General features: G+C 40.3%; 1 protein-coding gene across 2 annotated transcripts in view; it reads right to left on the bottom strand.

Moving 5' to 3' along the window:
• The window catches only part of TMEM67 (transmembrane protein 67), a 30,788-nt gene extending 18,331 nt beyond the window's left edge, over positions 1 to 12,457 (bottom strand). Inside the window, exons 1-9 of one of the 2 annotated variants that reach the window (XM_069854350.1) lie at positions 12,273 to 12,457; positions 8,851 to 8,939; positions 7,312 to 7,405; positions 6,141 to 6,240; positions 5,656 to 5,725; positions 5,477 to 5,551; positions 4,213 to 4,275; positions 919 to 1,073; positions 700 to 808 (exon numbers count right to left, since the gene is read on the bottom strand). In XM_069854350.1, coding sequence (XP_069710451.1) covers positions 700 to 808; positions 919 to 1,073; positions 4,213 to 4,275; positions 5,477 to 5,551; positions 5,656 to 5,725; positions 6,141 to 6,240; positions 7,312 to 7,405; positions 8,851 to 8,939; positions 12,273 to 12,450 — 933 coding nt within the window. In that variant the 5' untranslated portion in view covers positions 12,451 to 12,457. Of the gene's footprint in view, positions 1 to 699; positions 809 to 918; positions 1,074 to 4,212; positions 4,276 to 5,476; positions 5,552 to 5,655; positions 5,726 to 6,140; positions 6,241 to 7,311; positions 7,406 to 8,850; positions 8,940 to 12,100; positions 12,172 to 12,272 lie in introns of those variants that run through there. The other variant, XM_069854351.1, reaches the window with a different exon arrangement.
• Positions 12,458 to 13,351: the final 894 nt, after the last annotated feature.

The raw sequence follows: 13,351 nt of genomic DNA, 5'->3' as shown, positions 1-13,351 counted from the left end.
ATGAAGAACACTGTTCACAGCAACAAAGCTGAGAAATGGGTTCTGATAAAATCATGGTACAGACAACTTGTCAGTAAAAGATCATGTACCTTGGCACAAGGAGAATGGCAGCAAATACCACATCACATATATCCCTTTTTTTCCAATTAGCTCACCAGGAAAACCAACAAAAGGATGTATACATTTAAATCAGGGGAAAAAGACGAAGAGCAACTTTGCTTCAGATTTATGGTGACTGAAAGAAAAAAGACTCTGAAGCAAAGGACAATGCCAAAACTGCTATTAACTCCTAGAGGGTATAAAAGATTTGTCCAATTATTAGTTCATCACTGCCAATCCAGAAGAACCTTGGGGACACCATGAGAAGTTAATAGCTTGACATCCCTTGTTCCTTGTGTTACACACAATTAATCCTGGTCAGACCTGCCAGGCAAGCACATCTTGGGCTTATGAGAAAGTGGGTATGAAAGCATGAACAAAATAAGTGTGTGAGCAAGTGAGTGTAAGCCAGTAAAATTATCTCACCTGGAGTGACATAAATATCACTTACATCTCCCATAAGTTCTCACACTGAATTTTGTTACACTGTCTAAAAATTACCACTAGTGGAGCCACATCTGCAATGAATCTAAACCTCTTTATGTGATTATGTTTCTCTTCCTAATGTCTCTTTTCCCACATCTGCTATCTGACACCTACCTTATCAGTTCCTTTAAAACTGAAGATTGTAGGGAAAGGATTTGCCTCAAGCACTTGAGATGCTAATCCTGGTTGATCACCATAATATAGCCACGGAAGATTGTGCCTCCTGTAAAGAATTACAATGTTTTCTCTAAAGAAACGTAACATTTTGTATTTTAGAATAATAATTTCCATAGAACACCATAAAAGGCCAAAGTTATGCAAAAGGCAACTTACCAGTAGGTTATTGAATGAACAATGCCTAGCCTTGCTGTATTGATGTAAATATACTGAAATAAACCGCAGGCATCGGTAGTTGAAGAACTCAGTGAGTTCATATTCATTACACACATATTTCCAAGAGCTTGGCATGCTGTTAGATTGGAGTATAACTGCAGTGGAGAAACACAAGAACACAGAGAAGTATTTATTTACCCCTCCTCTTGGTGAGGCAGTCACAAAAGTAATGTTATCCTTAACAAGCTACCTCTAAACCTTCCTTTTTACTTGAAAGTAATTTCATTTTGTCAACACCTAATATTTCCTACCAGCTATTCAGCTTTCATATTTTATAGGTCTGCAGATGGCAGCATGAATCAATGTTGTCCCTTTTCCAGCTTATTTTAGTTGCATCAGCTAGATGGCATGATATAACAGAAATGTCAAAATCTGCATATAGAAAACAAAGTAAGAATCAAAATGTTTAACTTCACTTAGGCCATATGACAAACATGATTCCATCAAAGATATAAGACCAACAATTATAGTTGCATGTATCATAAATATCTTCAGTTTCAGTACATTTTCTATTTTGCTGTTGCTAAACTATGTTGCATTTATACGAATTGTTCAATTTTGGTAAACAAACGACTAGCACGTGATAGGCAGAAGGGATGCTTGACACCTCTTTGTAGCCGTCACTGGACTAGCATTAACTTGATACCATCTATAGCCTTTGTGTGGGTCAAATCAGCAGTTGTACACTATATTCAGATAGCACCTCTGATGAGCTGAGCAGGCTGAGGTAGACAAACAGGATAAACTTATGTAAGTGATGAGGATAATCTCAGTTTCTAACAAAGAACAAGATAAGCAGGAGAATACCTCTCAGAACTATGTCTATGAGGTGGTGATGAGACCAGCCACACAGGTGATCTGGGAAAATAACTGAAAAGAAATTTGCTGCAACACTGACAGGGAGAATACCTGACAGCCTAGGAACTGCTAGCTTGGGAATTAGGCTTGGGCATCAGAAAAATCCTGGAGCATTGCAGCTGAGTAACAAACACCAGAGACATCCTGAGATAATATCAATATGCATAGACCCAAGAACCTGCAACAGCAATTTATCAGCTGAAAAGGTGAAGAAAAGTCTGGAAAAGAGGGAAAACATTCTAAGAAAGTAGGAACCACAACTGCTATTGGAGTTCTAACTGAATGAGCAGAAAAAGTATGGAAAAATAAAAACTGGTCTGAGAAAATATAAAACATCATCACCACCTACTGGCTGCTCCAGGTAGTGTTGTCCTAAGTCCCCTTATGTCTCTGCAATATAAAAATGACTTCTTTTTTACCCAAAAAGAAGAGTGAACCTATCTCTGTCTCTCTGTTTCTCGCATAAATACATACATACGTATGTACACACATACATACACAGGCATCCCCGAGCACAGACTCTTCTATGAGCTTGCCTAAGCAACTTATCAGACCATCACTGGGGACACCTGGCTAACTAGAGACTCTGCCATGTGGAACATCTAAGTGAGGCAATTGTCAGCTTTGAGGCTCTGCTGCTAGGAGTGGTGTGGTGAGCACTGTACTGTTATTATTGTGAATAATACATGCACACAGGCGTGCATAGAGGTAACTGAGTGTATTTGCTGCTTTACTAGCGATAATTTTGTAGTAAACTGTGATATCAAGACATATGCTTGCTGCTACTACTGGAATACATATATATTTGCTTTATTAATTGCAGAATCATAGAATGGCATGGGTTGGAAGGGACCTTAAAGATCATCCAGTTCCAACCCCTCTGCCAGGGGCAGGGACATCTTGCACTAGATCAAGTTGTTCATTAACCATAAATATACTCACTTTACTAGTAGCAATTTGCAGTAACCTGCAATAAAGAAATGTAGGAAATAAAGACTCCATGTGCTCGTGTACTATGGAATCCTGTGAACCAACTGTTGTGATCTTTATTCACCTGTAACCCTTTGGGCAGTGACAGACTGGGAGAAACACTGGGGGTGTTGGTTGACAGCCGACTGAATATGAGCCAGCAGTGTGCCCAGGTGGCCAAGAAGGCCAATGGCATCTTGGCTTGTATCAGAAACAGCATGACCAGCAGGTCCAGGGAGGTTATCCTCCCTCTGTACTCGGCACTGGTGAGACCGCTCCTCGAATACTGTGTTCAGTTCTGGGCCCCTCACCACAAGAAGGATGTTGAGGCTCTGGAGAGAGTCCAGAGAAGAGCAACAAAGCTGGTGAAAGGGCTGGAGAACAGGCCTTATGAGGAGCGGCTGAGAGAGCTGGGGTTGTTTAGCCTGGAGAAGAGGAGGCTGAGGGGTGACCTCATTGCTCTCTACAACTACCTGAAAGGACGTTGTAGAGAGGAGGGTGCTGGCCTCTTCTCCCAAGTGACAGGGGACAGGACAAGAGGGAATGGCCTCAAGCTCCGCCAGGGAAGGTTTAGGCTAGACGTTAGGAAAAAATTCTTTACAGAAAGGGTCATTGGGCACTGGAACAGGCTGCCCAGGGAGGTGGTTGAGTCACCTTCCCTGGAGGTGTTTAAGGCACGGGTGGACGAGGTGCTGAAGGATATGGTTTAGTGTTTGGTAGGAACGGTTGGACTCGGTGATCCGGTGGGTCTCTTCCAACCTGGTTATTCTGTGATTCTGTGATTCTGTGAAATGGTAGGGCCTGAGAAGATCAAATCTGATCTTGAGGAGAGGAATATGGAAGGGAAATGAAAACGTGTGATAAGAGAGGCAAAATGAGAGGCACATCCCCTTTATAAGTTTACATGATTCTGTTGCTCCAGGCACTCTTCCACAAATGTTACTGACAATGGTAAATAATACTTGCATACATAAATCCAAGCAAACCTGAAAACGAATGGTTCTATGGTTATGCTTCTCCATCACAAACCAGAATAGTTCACTAAAAGCCAAATATGAGGTAGAGACCAGCTGCCAATCAATACTGAATATGTAAGAAGTTAATTTTCTGATATATAGAATACTGGATATACTCTGTGACAATTCACATACCTACTGACTGCTGTGTGATTTTTTGTTTACCACCATTCATCTTGTAAAGATTCCGACCGTGGAGACTTGCATTAACATCAATTAGTGCTCAATATCCTTTCTAAATATTCTGCAAATGTATTTCTTTCTTACCTACTGTCATCTCAAAATAAGATTCTTTAAAAATAAGCAAGCTTCCCAAAACTGAAATCTCATGCTTTTATAGAAAGAACCACTTCTGTACAAAAAAGCAAACTACAAACATAATGAAACTCACCAAACATGCAGAGGCTGACGACTGCAGGTTTTCCAGAAACCATTCAGATACCAGTGTTATACCCTGCAAATAAGGAACTGCTTTACTGTCTTTGTTCAGAACAACTTATCCATAATGTTAACAGTCTGGAAAACTATGTCAGCTACTTATTTTTTCCCTAAAAGCTTTCCAGCCTTTGCAAACATCCAAATCAAACCATCTCAGTTCAAAACACAACCATAATTCATTAATCGGTTTCACTGCACTGAATTAGACAAAATATGCAGAACAAGAGCAGAACTACTTAAGTTTTGAATATGGATTCTGTGATAAGGGATTTTACTGTACAAGGCAAACACTAACCTTCAAGGGTAAGTTGTTGACTGGGTGGTAAATTTAACTCAGGACCAAATCTGCCAAATGAATTATTTCATATCTGGCTTTTTATAACTACTCATATTTGAACTAAACATAGTTTCTATGTACTGTAAGCAACTGAAAATGCATGTTTTCAATAAAATATTATTTAGAAGACTGCATTTTCAGAAAGCAAGACTAATACTTGCTGTCAGGAAAACTGCTTTCAAGAAGTAGCCTTTAACTGATTTAAGAACAAACTACATTTATTGGTCACACAGCATTTCCTGAATTCAGAACTATATGGAAAATGGTCCTAACTTCAAGCAGATTTCACAGCTAATACAAGTTCGTTAGCTAAAACAATGAAAACACCTTCCTTCTTCTCAATAGAATGTACTTTCAATCATTGGCCAAATCAAGAAGCTCAACAACTTCATACACAACCTCAAATAGTATAGCTGTCCATTTTCTTCTATCAGCTCTAACCATCTGATAACTAAAAATTTCAATCATTTCAATCTTTATATCTTCCTTAAAACACTTTACATGAATACCAATTTTACATACTAAAAAGAAATTTAAAAAGCTTAAAGGCTCTTATGGACTCTTCTGCATGTTTTCGTGACGTAAGTGTGCATAGTAAGTACATGCAATTTATACAACATACCACATACTACTTGTTTCATTACTAAATTCACATAAATTACTTTCCTTTTTTCAGTTTCCAAAAGGGTATGGACTGTCTTAAACATATGCCATAGCTTGCCTGATCTACATGTCTACACTCTATCTTGATGCAAATTACCTTGCAAACACTGTGATGGCAACAAACCATCACCTTTATTTTTCAGGAACAGAATTTAAAAGTCTTACTGAAACCAAATAATGAGATAGCTTGAAAATCTTTTAGAATAAAGACACTTACCAGCTGTCCAAAACGAACAGTTGCAACTCCCTTTGGGGGAAGGCTTTTCCTGGCACCGAAACACAGTCCCCCAATCTGAAAAAAAAAACCAAACAGAAACAGAAAAATGGAAATTTATACATTCATCATCAGAACCTTCCTTTTTTTCTAAGCTTCAATACAATAAGCATTCTACTTACTAAAAAGTTTGGGCTGCTGCAGTCACAAGACTTGCTTACATTGATGAATGTTTGTTCACATCTTACACACCTACGGATTACAAACATGAAGAATGCACTTAAAAGGTAGTTGAGTATGAGATTTAGTACTTAGTGAAAGTTGATTACACAGTATTCCTGATAACACCCTCAGCTTCTTCACTAGTTTGAACTGAAATCGCAGAACACACCAGTGATTTCTTTCTACTGTCAGTGAAGTAGAAAAGAAATGAAGCAGTTAGTTATCAAAAAAAAAGAATTCTGTTTCTGCTTCCAATCCAAAGCCCTCTTGTAGCCTTGCTAAAAGAAACAAACTAAGCCACTGGTCATATAAGGATTTCAGTGAACACAATTCACTGCTTTTAAAACTGTCATCCCAAAGACAAAGACTTTTCCTCAAGAATATTCCTTTTAAATAGAACATGATACATTCAAATTTATCATCACAAAAGGAAAAGAATACTCACCTATTTCCTGACATATCTGAAGCCGAGAATGATGGCTCACTTCCATTACAATGTATGCACAATGCTTCATTAAGCAAAATGCCATCAATACTTCTTTCCACTAAGTGGAAAAGAAAAGCAACTGTGATAAAATTGCATGATGTACAGTGTGTCATGCAGGTTAAGAGAAGCAAGACAAAATAAAATGTCTATGTGGATCTAAAATAAATGCAATTTTTTTTTTAAATCAAGAGCACAACTTGTAAATAACATCCACTATAAGCACACACTCATACATTTATACGTGCATTGTTTATAGCTATGCAAATGCAGGTTAGTTTTAAAGAGAAATGCGATATTTCACATCCAGTTTTGCTGTTCCTTTGTTATTTGCTCTGAACCAAACTTCAAACCAAGGCTTCACTGCAAAGCTAAAACTCAAAATATCAAATTTACAAATTACTGGGAAAAAATACTTTAAATTTTCATCTGAAATGATTACTGCAAAAGTAACAAATTCCAAATCTCAAAACAGCATCTTCCAGCAATTAAATAACTAGGCAAGAGATTTCAAGTCAAATTCTATATGAAAAAAAAAAAAGATATACAAAGAGAATCAAAAGAATTACAATACTCCTTTCTGCATGTTAAATTACAGAATTGGCTTTGCTCTAAATATTTTACAATAAAGGCTCAGAATGTACTTTGCAGCTCTCCGAGTTTAAGGGAGATGATTTGGTATTCACTGTTTGTGAAAGAGTATGTAGCAGTTAGCTTGGCTTGCTCAGGCTATTCTGTTATATGTGTATTTATGTGTATAATACCTGTACAGCAAAGTACCTACAGATTAAATATTCAAAACATTTGACAGTTTTTTCTTAGTCTATATTGACATTGGTTTTATCCCAATTTTAAGGCCTCCACCCAGTGCTAACCAGCTTAAAGGAAGTGATATAGGAGTGCTCATTTTCTGAGTGTTTGCACAATAGTTTTTGTTGCAATGAACAATGACGCAAATTTATCTGCTGCCTTTTAGGAATGAAGTTTAAGATCAAGAAGACTGTTGAATTTTTACATTAGATCTGTAAACATATGTTAAATTTCCTTTCTTATTTAATAGAAGAACATGTCTTAATAAACTCAAATATCTAAAATAAGCACTAATATCTTATCACTTGCCTGTATTTCTTACCTAATATTTCATTACTAAGGCATTTACATTTTCCTTCTGAAGTTAGGCCTCTAGGGCAAGTAATACAATTCCACCCATCTTGAGTGACTCCATTCTAAAACAAAATGTGAAAATATTATAATTTTCAGAAGCATAAACATCACCAAATATCTGTGAAGAATCCCTGAGACAGATGTTATTTACTAGAAAACATGTTCAGATACAACAGCATTGATAACATTCATGAAGCTTTTATAGACAAAAAAAGGCTAAATAATCTGGCAAGAATAATTCCTATGCAGACACAAACTAAAAGAAGGGTTCTTAAGTTTAATAGAACCCATTAGCTAACACCCTTTAAGGATGAAGATAAAAGCTAATTAAAAGTGGAAGGTTTAAAAAAGATACAGAGGTTTCACACTGGGGGAAAAAGAAAAATCAGTAAACATAACACTGCATAAACGGACATAATTGTTTATAAACATACAGAGGTAATGGAAATGGAGAAGTCTTAAGTCAAGTAGCTTATTTAACTATGTGGAATTTTGCACATATCCAGACAGTTAATGTGTCTGCTTATTTTATGCTATGAGCAAGCAGCACCACAGGTCAAAACCAATGAGGAATATGAAGATATATGTTATTCCTTTCTCCACTATCATAATTTTGTATTTGTATAGGACTTGCCATAGGATTAAAGTCACATGACATTATTACAGGAAAGAGAAAGAAACAGGGGAATAATAGAAACTCCAACGAATACTTGCCAATGGCTTTGTCTAACATAGCAAGAAGCTGGTAAGAAGAGGGAAATAACGTTCATTACTCCCTGGCCAATAAGTACCTAACTTATGCAACTAAGCTGGTCTATTCAGTATTCCTCTACAGTTATTGGAGAGACAGAAGTATTCAGGAAGGCTCTCACTCTGAAAAGTCAGTTTTGCTGGAGAAAAATTATTTCTCTATTTACTACAGCAGGAAAAAGCTGGTTAAGAGTGGTGCCTCTGACTCAATGCTGTGAATATGAACCAAAATTATAGCTTAATTTGTTAAGAAAGGTAGAAGGAACCGACCCAACTTCAAAGCTATATGTGATTAACATAACAGCAGCAGGTCATTTTGAAATAAAAAATAAATTAAAAGAGACTAGGAAGGTCTGCCTAAATATTACAATAATAGGATTTTATATAAATAATCAAATAAGATACCTATGATCTGAAAAGCACCTCTTGCATTCTATAAAACAGTGGTCTCCAGGCAAGGACAACATAGCATGAAGCAGAGAAGAAAAGCAGTGGAAGGAAATTAAACATTTAAATTACTCTTATTTTGTATGTGGGGTCAAATTTATAATGAAATAAAACCTGCAAAAAGTAGTAAAAAAACAGTTCTAAAAGGAAAAGTATGACTGCCTGTAAGCATGGACTGAAAAAAAAATCCCCAGCAAAGACTATTATGCAAAATAATTTTAAATTAATGAAAAATACTTGCAGCCAGGAAAAAATATAAAATTAGAAAAAAAATATTATTATGGCAAAGTATGAAAAGTTCAATACTTACCATATTTTCTGGGCATTTTTCACAAACAACGGAGGATCCACCATTACCAGAAACCGTCCTGTATCCTGGCTGACATACACATGAACTACCTGAAAAAAACCCAAAAAAACCTCAAACAAAAACGTACTTTTAATCTATACAAACCTGATTTTTTTTCCACAGAATACTAAGAACAACGGTTACTGTTCTCAAGAGATCAACACAGATTATTAGACAAATAAAACGCCCGAGTGAGAAGTACATGAAAATCACTTTGCTTTTTAAAAAACATCCATGTTATAGTTTGTATAAAGTTGTTTTAGGAAAATATTACTAGGCAGACTGATATACCAGAGGGGAACAGCAATCCAGAGCTTGTGGGGTTTTTAAACTACATCAGTTGGTCTAATAACAGACGTAATCTCTCCCTCTCAATCTTGCCACGCTGCCATTCCCAGCCCATCCTCTCTGCACCACCAGCGCTACATTTATACACAACTTTTATCCTTTGGATAGGAAGTAAATCCTAAAACCAAAACTTGTTTATATACGAAGGTTTTTAAAAATAAAACTGTATTTTGTAAAACTAAGCTTTTTTTAAGTAAAAGCTTTTAAAACTGTGCATGTGGACCAAGTTTATAGTGAATTGTTTTCAGTGAATAACAGAACATACATAACATTCCGTATGAAGCTAAGCACTACTTTCTTGACGCTTCATAGTGGATATCTGCTAGTGCTCAACAGCTTTCTTTTCAGAAACATTTTCTGTCTCACTATCATTGACCTCTCTCCGTACTACACATACTACAAATCAAAATTGTTTCTATGTACTAAAAACTGTATTTATTCCTCTTTAAGTTTATTGAACTGTGCATGTAAAATTCATCTAAAATTCTGTGAAAAGTTGTATACCCTTAACGTAGGTCCGCATGAGGCCAATTTTACAGAAAGAACATTAGTCCTAATGTTCAACCGTTCACACTTAACTATAAAGAAGAAAAAGCCCAGTAGGGTTAGATTGGCAAAGATACTTTGGTCATGCCATTCACTGTGGTAATACTTAAATTTTTAGACATGTTGCTTGAAAGCAGAATCCACAGTGGTGAGTTTGCCATGGAGCGCACAGGCAGACTTGTTCAATCCCAAATGGATTTCAGACAAGATGCAAGCAGCAGACTGGGTAGCAGCTATCTACGCCGCTCCAGTCAGATGCTGCAGAAAAAAACTAAATGCTTGACCTCTCCCTGGAGTTTCTCTCTCCTTGAAGAGTTAGAGAGCTATTCAACTCAAGCCTAAAAGGGTGTTGTGGATCTAGACAGCCACATTATAACAGAATCATTAAGGTTGGAAAAGACCTCTAAGATCATCCAGACCACCACCACCATGCCTACTAAAATACATTCCAAAGTGCCAAGTCTCTAAGTTTTCTGAATGCCTCCAGGGATGGTGACTCCACTACTTCCCTGGGCAGCCTGTTCCAATGCTACCCTAATCTCTGGTAAAGCTTTTTTTCCCAGTATCCAATCCAAACCTCCCGTGGTGCAACTTGAGGCTGCTTCCTCTGATCCTATCACACATTACTTGGGAGAAGAGAGCAACACCCGCCTCAATACAACCTCCTTTCAGGCAGTTCTAGAGAGCAACAAGGTCTTCTCTCAGCCTCCTTTTCTCCAGGCTAAACAACCCCAGTTCCCTCAGATATTCCTCATAAGTCTTGTGCTCCAGACGTTTCAACAGCTTCGTTGCCATTCTCTGGACATGCTCTAGCATCTCAACAGCCTGAAAATTATCACAGTACATTTTTTCTGCATGTAACTACAGGGTTTCTCTGTTACAGTACCATGATGGTAGTGGAAGAGGTGACCAGCTTTTATGCAGCAGTTGTGAATGCAGCCATCCAGATTGCTATCCAACTGAGGTACCAGGTTTGAAGAGCAGTGTTGTTGGATCTTAGTCTCAAACTTGTTCCTCTATGCACACTTAGTACTGTCAGGCTGTGTTGTGTTCCAAGTTGCCATTTAGGGCTTAGCCTAGTATGTGCATGATCTGAAGATGTCATATACTTAACGTCTCAGACACTCAAGCTTTGACAAGGAGTTTCAAGTTATGGAAGTGTTTGTGAACAGATATTCAGGACCCTATGGAATTTTGAACAAGAAAGCTGTGGAGGGGCTTTTTATGAGGGCACGTAGTGAAAGGATGAGGGGGAATGGCTTTAAATTGAATCACAGAATCATAGAATCACCAGGTTGGAAAAGACTCACTGGATCATCGAGTCCAACCATTCCTATCCATCATCAAACCATGCCCCTCAGTACCTCATCCACCCATCCCTTAAACACCTCCAGGGAAGGGGACTCAACCACCTCCCTGGGCAGCCTGTTCCAGTGCCCAATGACCCTTTCTGTGAAAATTTTTTCCTAATGTTCAGCCTAAACCTCCCCTGGCAGAGCTTGAGGCCATTCCCTCTTGTCCTGTCCCCTGCCACTTGGGAAAAGAGGCCAGCTCCCTCCTCTCTACAACTTCCTTTCAGGTAGTTATAGAGAGCAATGAGGTCTCCCCTTAGCCTCCTCTTCTCAAGGATAAAGAACCCCAGCTCTCTCAGCTGCTCCTCGTAAGACCTGTTCTCCAGCCCTTTCACCAGTTATGTTGCTCTTCTCTGGACTCTCTCCAGAGCCTCAACATCCTTCTTGTGGTGAGGGGCCCAGAACTGAACACAGTATTCGAGGAGCGGTCTCACCAGTGCCGAGTACAGAGGGAGAATAACCTCCCTGGACCTGCTGGTCACGCGGTTCCTGATAGAAGCCAAGATGCCATTGGCCTTCTTGGCCACCTGGGCACACTGCTGGCTCATGTTCAGTCGGCTGTCAACCAACACCCCTAGGTCCCTGTCCTCCAGGCAGCTTTCTAGACAGACTTCTCCTAGTCTGTAGCACTGCATAGGGTTGTTGTGCCCCAAGTGCGGGAATTGGAAGAGGGAAGACTTAGTCTAGACGTTAGGAAGATATTCTTCACAATGGGAGTGGTGAGGCACTGGCACAGGTTGCCCAGGGAAGCTGTAGCTGCCCCATCCCTGGAGGTGTCCAAGGCCAGGTTGGATGGGTCCTTGGGCAGCGGGGCAGAACCGGATGATCTTTAAGATCCCTTCCAACACAAACCATTCCATGATTCTATGATTTAGTGTTGAAATAGCAGATACCTATAGCCACAGAAATGCCTGGCGAAAGAAAGGTTCTACAGAGGGTACTACAGGCGTGTCTCTGGGCTGTACCAAAGCCGCGCTGTGGGCGCTTGTGTCTTTGCGGGATCCTGGCCTCTTTTGGGTCGCCCTGAGCACAGCGGTTTCACCGCCCACAGCCGAGCGCAGCCGCCGCAGCTCCGGCCGCGGACCAAGCGCGGAGCCGCCCGAGCATCCCTGGCGCGGCCGTCCCGCCCCCGCTCACCGCCGGCGCTCTGTCGCTGGTGGGCCCCGCACGGTCCGCAGGCCAGGCGGGAGGCGTCGAAGTAGCGGGCGGGCCCGCAGTCGCCGGGGCGCTGCAACGGGAGGGAGAAGCCGCGGGCGGGCGGCGGCACCACCGCCAGGAGCAGCGCGGCCCGGGCCCAGCGCCCCGCCGTCGCCATGGCTACGCGCGCCCTCACCGGGCCCGTACGGCGAGCGCCAGGGGCCAGCACAGGACGCGAAGCGTTCGGGACGGGGGAGGCGGGAGGAGCAGGTGGCAACAGCAGGACGAGGGAGGCGATTCTGCCTCTTTATTCCTCTCTTGTGAGACTTCACCTGGAGTACAGTGTCCAGTTCTGGAATCCTTAACATAATGACGCTGTGGAAAAGGCCAAATTCAATAATCAATGCCAATTTGATTATTAAGCAGGTATTGCTTTAATACACAACACGACGCTGGACACACAGGGTATCATTTCATCTAAGGTGTGTGTCCACTGAGGCTGGTTACAGGACTTCTATACTGGTTAAACATACATATTCGCATAGATTCCGAGACACACTGGTTATATATTCAGGAAATATTAGTTAAACATACATATCATATCTTATCACCTACTCTCAAATATACATTACAGCTCCTTAGTGTCTTCAGAATCTTCTGCTGTTCTTTATCTTATATCCTTCCTTCTTCATTGTGTCCTCTTGGTGAGCTCAGGTCTGTCCTCTATTCCTGCTGGGGGACTGCCCTTGTTTCAACTAGCAAACAAGCTAAACTCTGATGACAATCACATTCTTACTGCGAGCTGGTCGAAATTTGATTTTTATTATTCTTAATGATTTCCTCCTTCCTGGACAAGATTTGATCCTTATTCTTAACGATTTTTTCCTCCCTTCAGTAAGAAGAATGTGGAACTGCTGGAAGGGGTGGAGAGAAGGGCTACACAGACGCTCAGAGGGCTGGAGCAGCTCCCACACAAAGACAACCTGGGCGAGCAGGAGCCCAACCTGGAGAAGAAAAGGCTGCATGGAGCCTTCCGGGAAGCCCGGCCGAACGCGCATGCGCAGTAGCTGCAGCGCCCA

The sequence above is a fragment of the Phaenicophaeus curvirostris genome, chromosome 3, assembly GCF_032191515.1.
Source record: "Phaenicophaeus curvirostris isolate KB17595 chromosome 3, BPBGC_Pcur_1.0, whole genome shotgun sequence".
Lineage (NCBI taxonomy): Eukaryota > Metazoa > Chordata > Aves > Cuculiformes > Cuculidae > Phaenicophaeus > Phaenicophaeus curvirostris.
This window is presented reverse-complemented; position numbering and strand designations above follow the sequence as displayed.